Here is a 22,635-nt window from a genome sequence, read left to right on the forward strand (position 1 = left end):
ATCTGAAAGTGCCTTCAATCATCAAAATCAGATATGAAGAAAATAGTCTATTCGAACTTAAGAGAAAAAAAACCTTTTCCTTGAAACGTCATAAGATTTTGGTTCCTTATTTGAACAGACATTCCTCTAAGAATGATTTAAGTATTTAAGACTTTTTGGAGTCCCATGACATTACGACAAGTATTACTGCTTGTTTTACTGTGGATTTCTTTCACATCTTACTCCAACGATCTCTACAGGAGTTTGTTTTGTGATTTAAGAACTTTCTACGAAATTATTCCAAGAATTTAGTTTTGGATACTTTCAAGAATTCAATCTGGAGTTTTTCTGGAGTTTTTCAATCTGGAGTTTTCCAAAGACCGTTGGAGACATTTTCAATGGAAGTCTCGTGTTCTCACGGAAACAATCCTTTAACTTATTCATTGATTTCCCTAGGACTTTCTTCAACAGAGCATCTCCAAAATTCAAATCATTCAGAAATTTCTGTAATTTTTTTATTTCTCAAATAAATCAAAAATGTATTCTAGTCATTATTCCAGAAATTTCTCCAGAGAATTTTATTCAGATTTTTTTTTGGTGGAAATTTTTAGTAAAACTCCGCATGGAATTTCTAGAGATTTTTTTTGTGTGAGTGTGCCTAGGTATGCCTTGATGAATTTTTACAAGGATCTCTGAAAAAACTCCAGTATTCTTGATAAATTTTTTCTTAGAAATTCCTTGATGAATGCTATTTTTTTTTTTTTGTTTTTAAGGCACTCTGTGCTCGTGGCCACTACTGTGCCGGAATCAGTTGATCTGTAGCTTCTTTACCGATACAGATCTATTTTCAACTTATCTATATTTACATCAACTTTCACTCTCTCCTACTCTTTTACTCTCACACCGAGCCAGGTAGGAGAGAGCTCTGCTGTTAGTGAGGCTAGCTGCCTGCGAAGAGGGTCAGTTTGTCTCAGTCACCATCTGATATTGACGGAGGATGGATGTGCTCCCCAAAGCGAGGTCCTCCGTGAGGCGTCTTCTGGTGGCTGGACGGGTTTTTTTGTGGAGGGGCTGGGAATCGAACCCATGACCTTCCGCTTATGAAGCGAAAGCGTAACCTCAAGGCTACAGACCACCCTGATAAATGCTAATATAACTGAAAAAAAATCGAATCTTTGTGTAATGTCCTACAAGACTTTGAAAAAAATCGGAGAGACTTGCTGGAGAAATTCAAGTATGAATAATTAGAAAAACACCTGTAAGAATGACTGGAGTAATAACACAGCGTAACAAAAATGACACTTTTGCGTGTCTCAAGAATCAAATAATGTGTCTCTAGTAGATTTGGGATTGCTAAATCTGATGCCGTTCTCAGAAATGTTCCAGCACGTCACAATTTTTAGCTACAGGTCGCCAAAGTTGTATAAAACACTGGTTTTATTAATGTTTACATGAAATTTAAAGTACAATTTATCATACTTTTTGTAATAGAATCCACCAAACATGCAAAATAGAACTTGAACTTTAATTTCAGACATAATTTGATTGAAATTGCGCGATTAAATTTCGATTAAACCGATTTTTTCAACATGCTTGCAGGCAAAATAAAACAATTCTCTAAACCATCAAAAAATAACTTTTCCGTATCGAAAGTAATACAAACTTTGATGTTAAGTATTGTTATACACATAAAGTTTAAATTCTGTGGCAAATTAAGCCAATATATTACCTTACACGCTGGCAAACTTGCATGCAAGTTGGCTGAAATAGTCATTTTTTGCATTTTCAACAGTCAATATCTCAAAAACTAGACGTGCTATGATATTTCTGAAAACGGCAATGGATTCAGCAACCCTTAATTAAGTGAATAGCGGTATTTTGGTGCTGGAGACAAAAACGTGTTCCGCATTGTAATTGATGTTGGACCTTGAAATGAAGGTTTGAATTATCCATGGAGTTTGGAAATATTATTTGATAGGTTACATTACATTACCTAGCTAGGTAGGAGATATTTTGATGAAATGCTGGAGAATTTCTGAGAGGAATTTCTGGAGGGACTTCACTTAATGAGGAATTCCAGGTCAAATTTTCTAGAAAAGTTCATCAATGATTTCATCGAATAACGCCTAAAGGAAGCAATTTTGAACAATTTATGAAAAAATCGGCGTTATCGAAACTATGGAATATACATTTGTGGAAGATTCGCATATCCTAATGTATGTGGTAAATCTCATAGAAGTAATAACTGGAAAAAACGGTGAATTAATCAGTGGAAAAACACTTGAAGGAAATCTTGGGAAAATTACCGCCATATTTTTGTCAGAGTTATCTATGTGAAAATTACTGGAGGTAATAATTTTGCAGTGCTCTACGATTTTCTTGACACATTTTGTGAAGGCATTTATTTGAACACCCCTTGAAAAAATGCTGGTAGCATCTCTCGAGAAGTTCATAAAGGTATTCCAGAAAGAATCACTAGAATACCTGAAGCATTCCTTGTAATTTTCTCCAGAACTTGTGGAATAGTCACATTTTTGTAAATAAATTTAGAATGCTTTACACCAAGTTTCATGTGCTCATGAACGACACCCAGCTTTAAATAGGAACTGTACTTGCCTTTATCAACTTTCTAATCTTAAGTTAGGATTAGAGTTAGTTAAAAAGTTAAGATAAGGATGCAATTATCTGAACATGTTTTATGTTGGATAAATGAAAATCTTAAAAAAAAAATAATAAGGACTGAACATCTCTAGTAACTTTTTGACAGCAGCGCAGCCGAAAATTTTTATAATAGAAAAGTTCTGTCACAAAAAGGACAAATTCTACCTTGTGTTACTGATTCAAAACAATTTCCCTGATTATGACCGAAATTCCCTGAGAATTCCAGGTTTTTCCAGGTTGAATAAAATTCCCTGATAATTCCAGGTTTTCCAGGTTTTTCCAGGTAGTAGACACCCTGGATTAACTCCGGTGATTCCTTCAGCAATTCCTTCAGAAATTCCTCCGTTGATTCGTACAGGAGTTTCTTCGGTGGTTCCTTCAGGACATTCTCCGAGGATTGCTTCAGAAATTCCTCCGGAGATTTCTTCAAGAATTCAAGTAATTCAAGAATTCAAAGAACGGGGATGTCTTCAAGAATACCTCCAGAGATTCCTTTTAGAATACATTTTGTGGTTCTTTCTGAAGTTCCTCCAAGATTTACTTTATTCCTTGAATAATTCCTCCGATTCTTCATAAGTTCCTCTTAGGATTCCTTCAAAAATTCCTCTTGAGAGTTTTTCAGACATTCTTCCAGGAATCGCTTTCGAAATGCCATCGGGATTTTTTTTTTTGAGAGCTTCTCAGGGGATTCTCCAGAAATTCCTCCGCAGAATCCGTCAGGCATTCCTCCAAGAATATTTTAGAGTACTCTTCTAGAAATGTCCTTTGATGATTCCTCTACGTATTGCTTCAGGAATTTATCCGGGGGTAATTTCAGGAATTACTCCGGAATTCCCTTAGATTGTTTTTCAGGAATTTCTCCAGGGATTTCTTTAGAAATTCATACAGGGATTTTTTTAAGAAATTTATACAGGGATTTCTTCAGAAATTCCTTCAGAGAGTCTTCCAGGACTGTCTCAAGGGATTCCTTCAGAACTTTCTCTAGTAATTCCTCATGGGATTCTTGCAGGAGTTGCTACTTTTTTATCCATAAATTGCTCTTGGGATTCATTTCAAGAATTGCTCCAGGGATTCCGTTCAAGAGTTTCTCCTGGGTCTGCTAACATAATTTTCTCCAGAGATTAATACAGCAATACATCCAGCGAGTCCACCATTAATTCTTTCAGGAATATCTCCAGAGATCTTTTTCAGACACCTTCCGGAATTCTTCCAGGGATTCCTTAAGAAATTTCTGGAAGGATGCACGTTAAAATTCTTCATGGTATCTTCAGAAAATATCAAGCGAGAAATTACTGTTGGAATTACTATAGTAGTTTCTCTATGAATTTTTCCAGAGAATCCTCAGACAAACTCTTCAGGATCTCTAAGAATTCCTCCAGAATGTCTTTCGGAAACCTTCATAATTTTCGCAGGAATTTCTTTGGAAATCAGGAAATCTGTCAGGGGTTTCATCTGGTAATTTGTCTAGGGATTCTTCGAGGAAAATTCATCTAAAGAATCCTACAGAATTTACTTTGAACACTTCTGCAGGCATGTTTTCTTAGATAAATTTAGGAATGTTTACGCATTTTCTTGCGAAAATATCATGAAATTCCTATGAGAATTACCCCACGATTTTTTCCAGAAGTAGCCCAGGATTATTTTGATAGAGAATCCTGTTGAGTACAAAATTAACAACAAATCTTCTGTTCTCAAAAATATAGGTATCTACGGAAATAAGTATCATCGCCCCTATTCCTGTTAACGATTGAATGCACATTCGAGTAAAATTTCTTTCACGAATTACTCTTGGGAATCATTTTACGAATTGCTTCAGGGATTCCGTTCAGGAATTGCTCCTGGGATTGCTAACTTAAATTTCTCCAGAGAATCAGTAATACCTCCTGGGACTCCACCACGAAATCTGTCAGGGGTTTCATTTGAGAATTTTACTTGGGATTATTCGAGGATTCATCCAGTTTTATCCAAATAATCCTACAGAATTTACTTCGGACACTTCTGCAGACATTGTTTCTGATATAAATTCATGAATATTTGCGTATATTCTTACGAAAATATTCTGGAAATCCTCTAAGAATTTTCCTACGATTTTCTCCTGTAGCAGCCCAGGATTATTTGATAAAGAATCCAGCAAAGTACAAAACTATCTAGAAATCTTCTGTTTTCAAAAATATCTTTACGGGAATAAGAATCATCGCTCTTATTCCTGTTAACGACTGAATGCACATTTAAGCAAAATTTCATTCATGAATTACTCTTGGGAATCATTTCACGAATTGCTTCAGGTATTCCGTTCAGGAGTTGCTCCTGGGATTGCTAATCTAAATTTCTCCAGGGAATTATCCAGTAATACCTCCTGGGACTCCAGCATAGATTCTTTCAAGAATATCTCCAGGGATTTTTCAGGAGTGTTTCCAGGGATTTCTCTAAAATTTCTTTCGGTAATTCATCGAAAAATTTCTCCAGGATATTTTCACAGGTACCTTCAGGTATTTATCGAGGGATTCCTTGAGAAATTTTTGTCGGAATATGAGCCATATTAAGAATTTGAGACAAAACGATGGTTTGTCCCAAAAAATGCAAAAGTCAATTAATGCAGTAATACAATGTACATAGGAGAAGGTAACGACCGTGATTGTTTTTAAATTATTTTTGTTATGTCATGCGACTCAAAGGTAAAGGGAGTCTATAGAAGATTTCTTTACAAATGATTGAAATGAATAGGTGGATAGACGTCGCAAGGGAGCGACAAGATTGAAATTTTATAAGGTGGTGAAAAATTTTAGCAATTATTTTTTGTTGGTTCAAATCTTTGAGCTTTGCTACCTGCTTTGCTGGATAAAAACTGGGATTAAAAACGGAAAATGACGATTGATAGTTTGGAACAACAAAAATTTGACGATAAAATTACAATAGTTTCGAATCCCTGAAAAAGATCCAATACGGATCGAAACGTTGGAGAAGAAACGAGACTATGGTTTTTATCCCAAAAATCCGACTGGACAACTTCTCGAAAAGTTAACAATTGTCAATTATGATGCTTTGTTAGATTCCTACCCATTAACTTGAAATCGTTGTTCAAAGGGGCAAAGTTAATCGATTTTACTCAAACGAAAATTTTCTGGTTTTCACTTGAAGATGAAAGAGTATAATTCTAACCATTCATTTGGGGTTCAAATGAACAAATATAGAGAGCGTAACTTAAGATTTACGATTATAGCCATTTAAAAAATGAAAAAAAAAATGTCATTTTTAAAGCATCGCCTTCAACGCTGAAAACTTCATCAATTGCAAATGTTAGGAAATTGCAGATTTTTAAGATATTCGGATTCAAAGTGAATAACTCTTTTTTACGAAATAATTGTGCTTATTCTGCGTGTGAGTAGAGACGAATTGCTCTCACCTCGAGTGACGTGAGTAGACTAATGTTAATAAAATGAGAGCGAGTCGACAATTGTCATCTCATTTGACTCGTCTTACCTCAAGCGCTGCGCAGAATAAGCTCAACTGATGACTTGCTTGACGGACAGCTGAATTGTCATTAATTGCATTCATACTTTGGCAGTACATCATTGAACATTCTCTTGTATGGAAATTATGCTCAGTCGGTGAAATCTTCGGTTAGTGAGTTTGAAGGAGTCCCTGTTTCCGCAATGAAGTGCGATGAAACACACACACACACAGAGCAACACAGCAATTTGACACCGGTAAGTGTTAGAGCAGCGGGAGCACAATTGGAGTGGTGTTGCCTAGTATGGTCTATACGACTTTTGTACGACTAAAGTGTTACGTGTTATCATCGACGGGTTCAACGCTTAGGATAGAGGCAATCAGACGTACTTAGTCCCCACCGCTCGCATTCACACTGCAGCCAGGTTTTCTCGGTTTCTAAAGCTAGTTTTACTATAAAGGTTCGAACGGGGGTGAGCAGCGGGTCCCGGCGAGTAGGAGAAGCAATCCACACAAATACAGAGGAGTGATATATGCACACACAGAGTAACAGAGAAAAGGTCGAACGGGCGCAGTGAAGAGATGAAAGTGGGAGGAAAGCAGGAACAGGAAACGGAGAAACAGAGAGAAATACGAAAAAGAAAGAAAAAACGAATAAATCACCATTAGTAAATTTGATTGTTGCAGTCTTATAACGCTGTTCATTTGATTATCGTTTCACTATAAACGGTTCGAAATCGGAATAAGTAATTTTAACTACTACAAAGGATCGTCAAACTGAACGTATGTATAAACAATAGACAGGTTTAGTGCATGAGCTATGAGTCATTCGACTCAAAATTGACAGAAATCCTAAAACTAGAAGAGTTTTTTTTTAAGAGCTTGTAAAAAATAGATCCAAAATAGTTAAAAACGAAAAAAAAATATGATGCTACCGGCAGGGTGATCAAAGAAATAAATTTCCGTTTATTTTAATCTGATTTTATCGATGTATGCAAAAATGTATAATCAATAATAACTGATGCACTAACCTGAAGATATAATATTTTAAATGGAAATAAAAGAATTCACGAAATAAATTTACAAAAAATAAGTGTTAAAATCAACGAAACATAGCTAAATATGAACATAGAAAAGAATCCGTAAATAAATAGAAACAAACAGAACGCGTCAACAACTTACATGCATAGTTTTGCTGGGCGGTTTTCCCTCGCGGCGGCGGTGGATACCGGAATGAGAAGATCCACTCGTCCTGAACCCGCAGGACCCGTCCGGTCACCCGGGCATAGTACTCGTAGTTGTCCCGCCCGAACAGATCGCACGCCGCAAACTGTTCGATCATCTGCTTCATGATCCGGGTTGCCACCTGTGTGCGAAAAAACGTGGAATGGAAATTAGGCACGACCGTGATGGGGATATGGAATTTAATCAATTATACTAATATTCAACGGGGATCATTCATATAGGCACAGACAAACAGACGTAGCACTGACGATTTTTTCGTCGACCACCCATTTAACGATCATTTTAAATGAGCTATGTTTCAAACCTCACCACCAGTGACGCGCGCATCGTTTTTCTTTGTGTTTGACGTTTTACACTACCGCTATCTGCAAGTCTTGTTGCACGAAGCATTATTTCGTGCAACATGCTCACCTGATGATGATAGTGTGAACAGGGCGATAAGTTTTAAAGAAATTTGTTCGAAGTGTTACGTCTGTTTGCCTGTGATATGGGGGACGATGACGATGTTGATTTACGGGGCGTACCGAGCGATAGATGATGACGGAATGGAGTGAAGGTGTATGCAGTTGTTGGGCAGTTATGAGTTACGAGTTGCCATTTAGAAGGTAAGCAACTGGGAAGAGATTGTAGACAGTGTTGCTTTCACAGATAGAATAACAAGCTGACTGGATAGCGTCGTCAAATAAGTATGATAATTGACCGATACAGGGAGGGCAAAACGTAGACAAAAATAGGTAGGCGGATACAGCTTCCATAATAAGGGGTGGTTGAAAGATAGTACCTACTACGAGTAAAGTAGCCTGTAGTAGGACAGGATAGTATAGTAAATGAACCATATAAAACTGCATAGCAAATCTACGATGATACGAAATTCCTACAAATGAGAAAACATACGACAACTTGGAACAGCAACAAAGATTAGAATATTTCAAAAACTACTAGAACTGTGATAGATGGGGAAGTAATGCTCATAAATTGGATTCCGCTATTTGTGACTTTTTTATCTACTGGACCACTTACATTCCCAATCACAAAATAAGAATGAATGTTTATTAAAGCTTTAATTGGGGCCGCATAGCAATAACTTTTGACATTAGGGCACATTTGAGTCTGGTTGACTTAGAATCTGGACAGCGCTTTATTTTTAAAAATCGTGATGAAAAATAAATAATAGCCTACTGTTGTAGGAGAAGATGTTCAGCGGAAAATACATATTATAAACGTACCGTTTTGATTCATATTACGGACAGCTTCAAATTCCGGACACCCTACTTTGTATGGGAAACATTTCACACGAAATGTTTCAATTTTTGCCATTCAAAAGTTCTCAATTTCAAGGCTCGTTTTAGTAAGCTTTTTCCATAAATATCTTTGAAAATTAATAATGCCCAACTACCTTAGATGTCTCTTTAGTGGTTGGACGATTTCGATTGATGATTTGACTGCTCTATTAATGCTTATCATGAGCTGTCCGGAATTCGAATCAAAGTGTCAGGAAAATGGTTTAGCAGTTACATTTTTTTTTTTTTTAGCATATTCTCAGGAAAAATGAAAAATCCTCGGCGACGAACCTTTAGTAAGGCCCTTCACCTCCACGGCTTCTAAAACAGATATACGACGTAATCATTCAATTTCAAATTCGCCCAGGAATTACCCACGAGAACGTTTTTAAGGTTCCACAATACTTTTTGATAGAGTTAGTATAAGTCTTGTCACGGTCGCCATGTTATAGTTGGTAGCATGCTAAAGACTTCACTTCACTTCAGCAGTGGGGAGCTCATATTTGGCCACAACTTGCGTTGTAATAAAGCGCTTTTTATTGCAAAATTTCATACGATTCGGCCGTGAAGAACCCCGCATCCTAAAGTGCATCATGGAAGGGTATGCACCCTATTGGGCGAATTTACAATGTATAGAACTGCAGTAATTTGCAATAGTGACATAAATTGAAACAGTTTTCAGTCCGGGATTAGACTTGGTTGTCATATATGGACAAAAACATGGCGCATTGGAGCTTCAATATCTGATTTTTTTACAAGACTGTAATATTAATGTACCAAATTTATGATTTCAGTCGGAAGAAAACTCTTAGTTTATCAAATACATGAACTCTGAACAACAAACTCGTGGTAAGAGTGTCCATGTCCTGGCCATTTTGCTTGTCCTGGGATGCGAGACAAAAAATGATGCTTTTCCCGGGAAATCCCAAGGATCCCATGAGTTTTCAGTTTTTCTATCAAACCAGTATTTTTGTTGTAAAGAAAGAAAAATATCATCAATACAATGTTTTAAAAATTAAATTTAAAGAGAAAAAAAAATCAAATTTGTGGGCTTCGTAGCCGTGCGGTTAGTGTCACCAGGCATTTAGCCGCATCGTGCTAGGGAGTGTGGGTTCGATTCCCGCCTCAGGCCGGTAAACTTTTCGTGAGGAATGTTTTCCGACTGTGCCACTGGGCGTTGCAAGCTATTCCGTTGTCTAGTGTGCTTCCTTCAAAGGGCATAAACAGAGGCGTCTGGTCAGGCTGTTCAACCTGTTCATTGAACAGGTAGACCATTTGAATCAAAATCGTACGACTAATTTAAAAAAGAAAATCTAATTCAACAAATATTAAAATAGCATGAGTGTGGGTTCATATGCACTACATAGAAAGTTGCATAGCAATTGCCCCAAGGCGCCAAGAACGATCGCGTAGTGTGCTGCATTCTCGCACCATGTAAAAAGCTCGCTTGATATCCACAGCACGAGCGTGGTGCTTCACTAAAGACAGCAGCGCAAAAGTTAAAGAGACATGCCATCGAAAAACACAACACTGTGCGTTCAACCTGTTCAACTGCTACTGTTGAACCAAATCCCATGTAACTAAGGTCCCACATACATTCACAGCTTAATAATCTGTACACGCTCAAACGCATACATGTGTGGAAACAACCCGCTCAACGAAAGAACTTGAAAAGGTTTAACTTTTTCCGAAAGATTCGTGCAATTTTGATGCTAACTTTCATGCAATACGAAATCGGTTGCCCTCGACACGTTCAACCAGCCGATTTGAACAAGCTGAGGAAGATGATAAAAGCTCAGGAAAAATGTATTATCAATGAAATTAGCGCATTTTTTTTCGTAGACTGCTCTTATTTCCATATTTTAATAATAGATGATTCCTCATCTGTTTACTCTATAGTTTATTGTGGCAATTATGTTGTTTTATTAGAAAGATTAACTTTTTTAACAGAATTGACCCGACACCTAAACGGACAGCGTACAAGTCATTCGTGATGTGTTCTTACACTGCATTCATACAATTCAAGTATTGCAACGCTCATTTTTTAAATCCACATCCAGCGACGGCGGTAATCTGCGCGCAATTCAAAAGCAACGTCAAAATTCAAGTAGGTTTAATTTTTTTTCTCGTTCTTCAAGGACGCGAATGCTTCAAATTAGCTAAATCTGAAACATTTGATTATTTTTATTATCACTGCGAACACAACATTTTCAGTTATTCGCATTCCGTGGATTTTTCTTGCCGAGCATAGGTATTACTTTTTTTTCTAAATTTCTGCCGGATACACGAGATTAATATGCAGTTGAAAATATTCTCAAGTCAAGTAAACCGTACCTGGTAATAGTAAAAAATCAATCCCTGCAGTTATCTTACTAAATGCAAGGATGCATATTTGCACATTGATACATTGCCCACACTATTATGGGTCACCTTGTCACGATTATGAGGCACTCTGTTCCACACGCATTTCAAATGGAAATGTCCCATAATAGTGGGTGACCCATGATAGTGTGACCACTGTACATTTTGTTATTTTTGATATGTTTTGTAACTGAAACGTGCAAAATTCAGTTAATCATCTATTCACCGTTTGAATAGGCGTTATAAAAAAAAAAATTAGGCGGATAGTACTAATTTTCGACCCACAAGAAATTTTCGGATTTTTATACAAATTAGCCCAAAATTGGATGAGTGGGTCGAAAATTAGTGTCTTCCACTAGTTACTGTTGTTGCACAGGTGGTTGGTTTGGGCACGCGACGCCTCTGGGCATAAATGCCCACTAGAAGCATTAACGTGTCAGTGTCTTAAAAAAAAAAATACCAAGATAAGAAGTTATTCACAACACAATATTTTGTTGATGGAGTGCCACTGGAAAAGGTATCCGAGATACGACCTGGGTGTTGACAGACGCTTGAGCTTTGAATGTGTTAGCCATCTTAAAAAGTAGTGATTGATCAAATGTTATTTCGGCCGAACGACCCTTTCGGCCTAATGGCCTTCAGTCTAACGGCATTCGGCCAAACGGCGTTCGACTTAACGACCTGCACCCAAAACAAATTGTTCCTTGATTTCACCGGAAATGCTTACAAATTTCTCAAAAAATCATTTCAATGTCATACTTTGATTTAATTACATATTCGCACACAGTAACACATTTGTTGTAGTTTTTGCGATTGACAGAACTGATAATTATCGATCATTATGATATGAATGTCATTACAAAAATGACAAAAAGTGGATAGGATAGAGAAGGAAGATTGCTACAACGAGAATTGAAAAGAAAAAGGAGAAAGAGTTGAACGTGAAATAGCTTCAGAGGCAGCAACATAACATAGACGTCAAGTCCTATTGAAAAATCAAATCGGCGGTGATAAGGCACCGTTCACAAATTACGTAACGCTCGAAAGGGGGGGGAGATCAAGCTCATTTTTTATACAAAAAATTGAAAATGTACATACAATAAGCGTTACGGAAGAGGAGGAGGGGGTCAAAAAGGTTATGCTACTTTTTCTCCGAATGCCGTTTCCTCGAACGCCATTACCCCCAATGCCAGTTCCTCGAATATCCCGTTTCCCTGAATAGCCCATTGCACCAAAAAGTTTTTGGCACTCATAATTTTCATAACTTTATATATTTCATGGTGCCGAATAAACTGGTTACCTGATATGTATCTTTCTTAATTTTCGTAGAGGTTCTTTCAAGTTTCACCGTCCTCGCCATCTTTGGGAATATAGACTTCATCGAGAATGACCAAATATCGCCTTCTTTTGATCACAAGGCCTGTTCAAATATAACGGTAGTGTCAGTCTAAAAAAATCTTCCCTTGCTTTTCGATTTTGGCTTCAGGTAAGAGCATAGACCGAACAAATTAAAACATCGTTATCAAACAAAACAGTCGTTATTCTTGTATCGAGACTTCTATCAGAATTTTTACATTTAATATTCTCTTTTAACATTATGGCAGTACCACGTCGCAAATGATCAATATTATATATTACTTTGTATCCTGCTAAATCGAAATGTTGTCCATGAACTCCTGGAGTAAAACTATATCCAGCTCCATCAATTTTAACCCGTATAGGCCTGAGTGAAAGAAAAAAAACTAAGATCCTCACCGCTCATCGAATACTTAACGGAATTTAATTATTTTTTGTCAGTACACTGGTATAGATATGTAGTTTCTAAAAGTGGTCAAAGGATCTCCAGAATGTTGCTGTGGCCGGAGTTATTCCGGTGGGTCACTGGGTCAGGTCGGGTGAAAATGGTTCTGTGATTCTTGCCCCTGGAGGTAGGCAAATTTCAAGTCACAGATAATTTCCAGAATCAGCTATAATGTGGCCACTATATCAAGAAGTTTAAAGAAAAACACATCAGCGTAAACCATTTGATAAACGATTTAATTGGATAACCATGTCTCCTGCATATGATTGTTCCTACAAATGATCGTTTTCAGGTACCCGAAACGGCTCAAATTTATGATTAAGTGGACAATTTGTATCTTAACATCTGTGCCAAGCTTCTGGGGACGCATTTTAGTGACCGATTTGGATATTCGATCTCTACTCTAAGAGAATTGAAACGGTTTAGTATGCAACAAATCTAGAGCCGGTTCTTCAGGGCATTAAGTCCGAACGGTCACATCTAGTACACTCTACACGTTACGAAACTATTCATTTATAATGATGAATATCAGATCTTAATGATTTGTGCAAATTAAAATGATTGCCATTCGAAATCAATAAAGATAACTGTCCCAAAAAATCGCCTTTTTCTACCCGATTTGACCCAGTGACCCGCCGCAACAACTCCGGTTACAGGAGTACTTCAGAGTTCCTCTGGCTACGTCCAGAAACTAGATATATGGGTCAGTATACTGACAAAAAATAATTTGAATCCGTTAAGTATTCGCTTAACAGTGAGAGTTCTAGTATTTTTGCTTTCACTCAGGCCTATACGGGTTAAAAAAGATTTCATAGCATCAATTTTTGTCTAACTGGAAAATACGTTCAAATTGAAACTACCTATATTGTACGTCATACTACTACCAGTCACCTGTACACTACTTCCAGATTTTTCGTTTGGAGCTTCAACACCTCACGCTTCTTCTTCTTCTTCCATCCTCTCCTAATATATGCTACGTTTTTTGTGCTAGTTGATACGATCTCGGCATACGACGTTCTTGCCCTTTCCATTCTGTTGTTAACGGATAGTCCTTTTTTTCCCTAAAACTAGCTTATTATCCGTGCATTCTGTACCCCGGTGTGCCTTTAGCCACACTGTCGGCACGTCGGCATTTGTTTTTTTATAGGTTATGTACGTTTCTTCACCATGAACTGTTATGTATGATGGAATAGCCTTCTACAACTTGATTCTTACAACGCAGACACCATTATTTTTGTTTAAAAAAAATCTTCTCATTCCACTTGAAATCACTAATTGAAATAATTTCACCGTATTACCACATCCACTCAACAATCAACTTGTTATCCATCTTTGGTGGCAGATCATGGATTTTGACATCAGTTCCACCATCATGCAGAGCGAGATTTGGTACCGTTTCTTATCAACTTCGATTAACTGTTTCTTGTCATATTGACCGTATTGATAGCCAACTCCATGCTGGCACACTCTACAATTATAGCAAAATTCGAATTACTGAGATGAATTGAATCGACATCATCGTACCCCAGATTTAGCTTCTGGTGTACGAAGAAATGGGTTTCTTCTTTTTTCTTTTGATTACTTATCGGTCTTGCTACTCCACAACCCTGTCACTGAAGACAATTTTAGTACATTTGTCTACTACGTCATTCGGGAAATGGAATTCGGGGAAAAGGATCATTCGGGGAACCGGGTATTTGGGGAAATGATATCCTTGGAAAAGTAGCACAATCGGTCAAAATTGAATTTTAGCGTTATGTAAGAAATGGATACTGCCTAAAGCTGATACAAACCGCAAGCTTCGGCTAGATGCTAAGGGTTTTTATAAACCAATTAGCACGTTTCTAGAATTCCTAATGTTTATGAATCACGTGTAGTTTTGGAGCGAGGTAGTATAAGTCCTGTCACGGTCGCCATGTCACCATCTGGTAGCACTAGAAGGAACGTCGAAATAATCCGTTAAATATGGATGACAAGTACCCTGGATGTATTTAATAAAAAAAAACTCTAGCGGTGTAAGGTCTATTCATTTTATACAGTGAAAACCTTTCGCTCGCTAAGTCTTTTCAATCCAACAATAAAATTGCAATCAGTTTTACTGTACATCGTTTGACTAATATTGATCGATGTTGCGTGAATAAAAGAGCTATCAAAATTATTTATATTTAAGGCAATTATAAACAATGGTCATGATGGTTAATTTCCGAAGATTATAAAAATAAATGATTATTAGATAATGGTTTAAGAATTTGGCATTTACTTGTATCAAAGTGTGTTTGTCCTGCAGTAGAATCATCAGAAAGAAGCCTCCTAAAAATTTAAGCCTGTAAGAGCAATAGTTTTTGAAATATAATAAAAAACAATTAAGAGGTAAGAAAAAAAGAGGGGGTGAGAGACGAGGTTGAAGTGTTTGCACTAATTTTGCATTCCATACAAATTGTATGTGAGCCAAAAAAAAACAAGCTAATCTTCTACTAATTATTATATTTTTCCCTTTTGACGGAAAAATCACCTAAAAATACCGTTGGAAAGCTTAAAAGTTGTACAATTTTAATTTCTTCTTTACTTTTTATTCCGTCCTGGTCTGTGATTGCTGTGTTGTCCTGTAATTTATGCAATATGTGCAAAATACCATCGAATTTGTGGGCTTCGTGACCATGCGTTAAGTGCCGTCAGACAATTAACCGCATCGTGTCAAGGAGTTTGGGTTCGATATTGGTCTTGATATTTGGAAAACCAAAACATTGGGAACCTAGATTGCCGAAACATAAGCTTCTGTGAATATGATTGAGGCTCTTAATATAATGTAATGTCAAGCATAGCCATTAGATCACCGATTTTATCAGTAGTCCTTCTTCATTAGAGCGCATAAAATACAAAACAATAAAACTCCTTGAGATATCATTTTTACCATACAACATAACATAATTACAGATAGACATGCGACATTAAGAGAAAACTGTCATCACAAAATACATTACATTATCTTCGATAATATTTATAACTTGCAGTGCTCATTCGAATTTTCGACTGTTAATTTTTTTATACGTAATCCACAAATCTATACAATTATGATTTTGAGCTCATTTGAAAACAATTCCAGTCAGGAATTCAATTCTACACGACAAACAAGATTTACAAATAAGTAGTTCATGCATTTAATTAAATCAAAAAGAATATTCGAACAGACAATTGATGTCACGACAACCATTCACGTGATTATATGATTTGTGATTACAGTTTTTATTCTGTTATGCTATAAAACGGATATAATGATTACATCCATAAACATATTGTTTTGCATATCAAACTCAAAACTATAGCCACTTAAACAACTTTTTTATCAACATCATTTTTCAACAGAAGTATTGAAGTGTATTGTCGGTTTTATAACGCTTTAATTTCAAAAATCTTTGTAATTTTAAACTTCTTTGTGATAGTGGTATGTTGATAGAACATTATACATTATTATTTTAACGAATATAAATGCTACTACCTTTATCACTGGTACAGTTGGTATGTAGAACATGATTTATGATGACATTTTTAAGTCGCAAAATTATGATCAAGGATATTCTAAAGCATTGAAAATGTGTTCAACCCCTCTACCGGCAGCTTCATTTTTTACCACCAAAAATATATTGAAATCACGATAACTTTTCTGTTTCTCGATATTTTTACACCATTTTTTCACCAGATTTCAAAAAACTCTTCTATTTTAACAAGCCGTGTCAATATTAATTATTGATGATCTGGTTTAGAAAATATTCCGATGTTCCTTGGGGGACCGACATTTTCCATATAAAATGTCTTTGGTGGCCATTTTGTTTTTGATCAATTTATCAAAAAAATAAAATGTGCACTATACAATACCAGGTAATAAGAGGCTACTCTGAAAAAGCCATACAAATCGGTTCAGTATTCTTTGAGAAATCTGAAAATTACGACATGAGGCTTTTTAGAGTTTCCAAGATCTTTATTTGTCCAGGGTGGTACCAGACACATAAATGCTCATTACTCAAAGACGGCTGCACCAAATTGCTTCATTTTTTCACAACATACTCGCATTAATGTATCATTCCAAGGAGTGGACATCTGAATACGATAAAAAATTCTGTAGCCTAAGATATTTACGTGGGTTATGGCTACGCATCGGTCCCCCAAGGAATTTTGGAATATCTCCGGATCCAGATGACCAATTATCAATACCGACACATATCCAAAATTAAAAGAGATTTTTGAGACCTTGTGAAAGAATCGTGCAAAAATATCAAGAAACAAGAAAGTTATCGCGATTTGAATATTTTTTTAGCGGTGAAAAATAAAGCTGCCGGTAGAGGGGTTAAAAAAAGACGAGATAAAACAGAAACTGGAGTGATATTGTTGTATACCTAGCATACCTAAGATATAACTAAGGATTCAAAAAACAAACTAGCATTAACGTTTGAACTACGCATTCAGATTCGAATATCAGTTCAGCTACCGGGGAACATCATAACAAAGCGATCGATGCAAGCAGCAACTTACATTCACTTCCGCCTGGGTGATCAGTGTTGGAGCAGAGTTTGGTGTTTTGATTAGCATGATTGTTGAGTTTAGGCGTTTGGTTATCAGTTTCGCATCGATTTAGGCGGTTTCGTTCCGTCGCACGACGGTATGTGTATTCGTTTAATTGGTTGCAAATGCAAATTAAGGTGCAATTAGTAAGAGAAGAAAAAACGAAAGGAAAATTGAAAAAATCGATTAACACTGATATTTGCATGAATGTAATCAATCATAACACGATTAGAGCAAATTAAAACACCAAAACTGTGGCCGGCTTGTTGGACCAAAGCGACTTCCGTCTTCCAAAGCCCTATAATAAAAAAAATAACCCATTCCACAGAATGCGAACTCAAATCAGGTGTGAAATAAGCCAAACTGCATCTTGTTTTCCATCCATTGAACGTACGATTTTTGTTGAGTATGATTTTTTTTTCGCAAGACAATCTGTCCGGTGACGGAGCTTAGATACAATATAAAAAACGGAGTGTAACGAAGCGAAGCGAGCTAAAACAAGCTCATAAAACCGCCAACCGAAAATTGCATTTCCCTTAAAGTCAAAACGGTCACAATCGACGGCGACGAATCCGATAATCGTTCGGTAATTGGTGCGCTACCTACCACTAACTATACCGTTGCATGACTTGGTGAGCTTTATTGTACGGTAAGTATAGTTTCCATTCAGTGTACACACTTTCATCCGATCAATTTTCCGGCTTTGTTTGGCTTCAGTTTTTTTTTTTCGTAGCGATTCGTGTTTCCGATGTCTATTAGTAGCGCAATTTGCTCGGTCACGCATTAACTAATAAATCGAATGTAACGAAAGGCGACATGCCGTCATAAATCCGTCAAGCAGTTGTGCAGTGGGTGAAAACAGATGGAAATTTTGCGTTTCTTGATCATGTTGCAGAAAGTGATGGATCACGTAACAGTTAGCTTTTCATAGATTACCTGTTTGAAAATCAGATTTACTAATCTGACATACATCATAAGTAGGAGAATAAAGGTATCGTACTTTCACTTCTAATACTAATTTACAGTAGGATGATCTGTAGTCATTATGTAAAAAAACTGGAACAAAGAATCAACTAGAAGTTCGGCTGGGATTGGCTATAATCTTCATCAGTGTGCATAATTCAGTTCCTCTATACAGGGTCAATCACAGCGCCGACCACGTCCTTGCAGTCAGGTGCGATTGGGGGAAGGAATGTTAGTGTGTAACCTTCGCCTCCGACCGTATTTACCTTTGCATCTTCACAAAGGTTACTGAGAGGGATGTTTTTTTAATGGGTAGTATCGTTGGGATACAGGATTCACTTCAATAAGCAATTAAACCATGATAAACAATTATTTGTGAGATATGAACATGCTTACAAATATAATATTTTCAAATGATGTGAAGTAGAGGAAAATAATTTCGACACTTGAAGTGACGAACTATTCAAAGTTTGTTGAACAAATACCTAGCTGAAGTTTTTTTTATTTACAAAAACAAAACTAAAAAGAAAGGGGTGAAAAACAAAATGTAAAATATAAATAATATATGAATTAGAGTTTATGCCGACACTCACAGTGGCGAGCCATTCATAATTTGTTGAAAAATCATATTTATGTCCACCGTTGAAACGATTAAATGTGCATGTCATTCATATTTTACAAATTTCCGATAAAAGCATAAAACAGTATACAACAGTATACAAAACAAAACATAACAAGATTTTGATTTCTCATAGAATCAGAACGGACATTTTTCTAATGGTGTTTCCTTGGCCTGATATATAGTATGAATAATAGGCTAACATAATCAATAAAACAACAATAATATTTTTAAGTTTTCAAGGAATTTCTCGTGAAATTACTATAAATGATACTGCTCGTGCCATAGTATGCATTTTTATAAGATTTTCTTTGGGTATTTTAACAGATATTCATCCAAATTTTTGCCCAAAGATATCGAAATCTACTGCGCAGATTTCCTACAATATTTTTCCTAAGGAATTTCTCCAAGAATTTTGTTTTGGATGCCTCAACAATACAACCTGGATTTTTCCATGGATAATCACACAAAATATTTCAAACATTCTATCAGGAATTCCTAGTTAGATTCTTTTATATATGTTTCAAGAAATCCTATGTCATCCTTGATTTTATCCGGTAATTCTTTCGTCGATTCCCTCGAACATCCTCCAGTTCTGAACATTATCCAAAATTCAACCAGAGATATCTTAGGATTTCCTACAAAATGTCCTTTGAGATTTCTTCAAAATTTCTATCAGGAATTTCTCTAAGTAAACCTTTAGAAATTACTCCAGATATTCCTCCTAAGATTTCTATAGGAATGCCACCAAAAGTCTTCAAAGATATTCCCAGGTATTCTGTCAGGGATACTGTGCGGCATCGAATTGCCGGACGTTTTAAAAGCAGGAAACTGACCTTTATCACGGTGTTTTTAGACCACATTCTGAATTTGTTTTAGCCCAAGGTTGGTCTTTCGATTCCATGGCATGCTCCTGCAGGGTGAACGACGGAATTAAGACCAATTGTTTTCGGTCCACGTGGCACGAGTGTGTAAAAGAATCGCGTTTCTCAGTTAGTATGTATGCCTCAAGCTGAAAGTGTGTTGTGACTGCTCAATCAAGGATGAAGGATCAATTGGTGAGCTTGTTTCATGCTTTTTCTTTTTTGTTTTCAAATTTGTAAAATATGTGTTAACGCATATTTAAACTATGAATGGTTCGTCACTGTGAGCCGTAGCGGTAAACGCACAGCTATTCAGCAAAACCAAGCTGAGGGTCGTGGGTTCGAATCCCACCGGTCGAGGATCTTTTCGGGTTGGAAATTTTCTCGACTTCCCAGGGCATAGAGTATCTTCGTACCAGCCACACGATATACGAATGCAAAAATGATCATTGGCACAGTAAGCTCTCAGTTAATAACTGTGGAAGTGCTCATAAGAACACTAAGCTGAGAAGCAGGCTCTGTCCCAGTGGGGACGTAATGCCAGAAAGAAGAAGATGCGTTTTATTATTTTTTTCTTTAAAAAAAGCCTTTTTCTTTTTTCCTTTATTTTCATAATTGAATAAAAAAAAATAGTTCGACACTATAAGTGTAGACTTGCAAAACGTTCATTTTATTCAAAAAACTTTGAATGGTTCGTCACTGTAAGTTTTGGCATAAGAGTATGATTTGACGGTCCAGCCAATAGTTTTTTTTTCTTTTTATATGAGTAAAATATTGTAACACATGCTTTCATCCAAACAACTGTAGGAAGGCTGCGTTTAATTATTTGCTCAACTAACTTTGACTGGTTCGTCACTTCAAGTAACGACATTATTTTCTCCTATTTGGATTTTTTTTAATATCAATTGAAAATATTATATTCCTAAGCATGTTTATATCTCACAAATATTCGTTTATCATGGTCTAATCGCTTATCAAAATGAATCCTGTGATTCAACGATCCTTTCCATTAACAAACATCCCTCCCAGTAAACATTGCTGAGATGCAGAGGAAAACACGGTCTCCAAACAGCAAAGGTTACACACTAACATTCCTTCCCACGATCCCACCTGACTGCAAGGACGTGGCCGGCGCCGTTATGGCCAATCCCGATCCCATTCTCGAAAACGATTGTGCTACTTTTCCCCGAATATCGTTTCTCCGAACGCCATTTCTCCGAATGACCCTTTTCCTGGAATGGCTCGTTTCCGCGAAAAGTGATGCAACTAAAAAAGGTGCAAGATTTGTTTTCGGTGACAGCATGGTGAACAATGAAGAACGGTAAGCAATCAAAAGAAGGAGATTTTTGATCATTTTCGACCAAAGATATATTGCCTCTACAAAACCTGTCAATCAAATAAAGAAGAGTGCATATCGTATGACCGGTTTATTCATCACCCTGAAATGTATGTGTATTAATAACAATTATGAAAGCCAAGAACATTTCGGGGAACTGGGCTATTAGGGGAAACGACCTGTGCTACAACCTTTTTTTTTCCTTAACTTTATTTGGCCGGCCAATTTGTCCGCTTTGAGCACCACTGGGCCAATTTGCGTATAACTAGCAACATTTTTTTATTGTTATCCTAGTCTAGTTCTGTTTATAGTTGTATGGTTGTTTACACTGTTTTCTCACTTTCGAAGAGCGTTCAAGTACTGCTTGCTGCTGATGACAGATTCCATGTCAAATCGGTCAGTCACCGAACCCGACCATCTTCGATTTGGATTAAATTTTGCACATGTGTTTGGTATGGTACAATAAGTGTTTTCCATAGAAAAATTTATCATTTTGACTCAAGTGTAACTTTTGAAAATGGCCTATAATTTTTTGCAGGCAACTTATTTGAAAAATTTTAACTCCGAAACTGTTGATTTTAGAGAAAAATTTTCTATGAAGAAGTTGTAGTGAACCGTTTGGACTATAAGAAAAAAATATACACTTAAAAATATTTTATTTCTTTCATATAAAAATCAAAAATAAACCTTAAATTTTAAATTACACAAAAACCCCATTTTTAATATTTTTTAAATTTCCGCCATAGAATCTTGATAATAAAAAGATGTTTAGGACAAAGTTTCATGATGGAGAAATTTTTAATAAAAAAGTTTTTCTAAGAACAACTTTTGGTCGATTTTCAAAGTTTTGATTTTTTGTCAAAATAAATACGTTCTGATGATACAGAAAGCATCTTGAAATGATTCTAAGCCATAATGATTATATGAATAATTTCTTTAGAAGTAGTCATTTTCGAATTATATCGAGTTTAATGCAAAAAATATTGTTTAAATATTAAAATAGGCCATTTTCATAAGTTATTCGCAATTCTCCATTAATAATAATACGGTTTCGAGAGTAAAGACCTTATTTCTTTCCATTTACTTGTTTTCCTTGATGGAGAATCACGAATAACTAATGAAAATGGCCTATTTCACTATTTAAAAAATATTTGGTGCATTAAACTCGATATAGTTAGAAAATGGCTACTTCTAGAGAAATTATTCATATAATCATTATGGCTCAAAATCATTTCAATATGCTTACTGTATCATCAGAAAGTATTTATTTTGACAAAAAATCAAAATTTTGAAAATCGACCAAAAGTTGTTCTTAGAAAAACTTTTTTATTAAAAATTTCTCCATCATGAAACTTTGTCCCAAACATCTGTATACTACCAAGATTCTATGGTGAAAATTTTAAACATATTAAATATGGGGTTTTTGTGTAATTCAAAATTTAAGTTTTATTTTTGAATTTTTTATGAAAATAAATTAAATGTTGTGTCTATTTTTTTCCTAAAGTCCAAACGGTTCACTA

The 22,635-nt window shown here is 36.1% G+C and overlaps 1 protein-coding gene across 15 annotated transcripts in view; it reads right to left on the minus strand.

Annotated features, from left to right (window-relative positions):
- The window catches only part of LOC5576761, a 180,611-nt gene that overhangs the window by 23,447 nt on the left and 134,529 nt on the right, over positions 1-22,635 (minus strand). For 14 of the 15 annotated variants that reach the window (XM_021855158.1, XM_021855157.1, XM_021855159.1 and 11 more), the window contains 2 exons: positions 7,273-7,456; positions 6,481-6,543 (listed from right to left, as the gene is read on the minus strand). In XM_021855158.1, coding sequence (XP_021710850.1) covers positions 6,481-6,543; positions 7,273-7,456 — 247 coding nt within the window. The remainder of the gene's footprint in view (positions 1-6,480; positions 6,544-7,272; positions 7,457-22,635) is intronic. The other variant, XM_021855156.1, reaches the window with a different exon arrangement.

The sequence above is a fragment of the Aedes aegypti genome, chromosome 3 (genome assembly GCF_002204515.2).
Source record: "Aedes aegypti strain LVP_AGWG chromosome 3, AaegL5.0 Primary Assembly, whole genome shotgun sequence".
Taxonomy (NCBI): domain Eukaryota; kingdom Metazoa; phylum Arthropoda; class Insecta; order Diptera; family Culicidae; genus Aedes; species Aedes aegypti.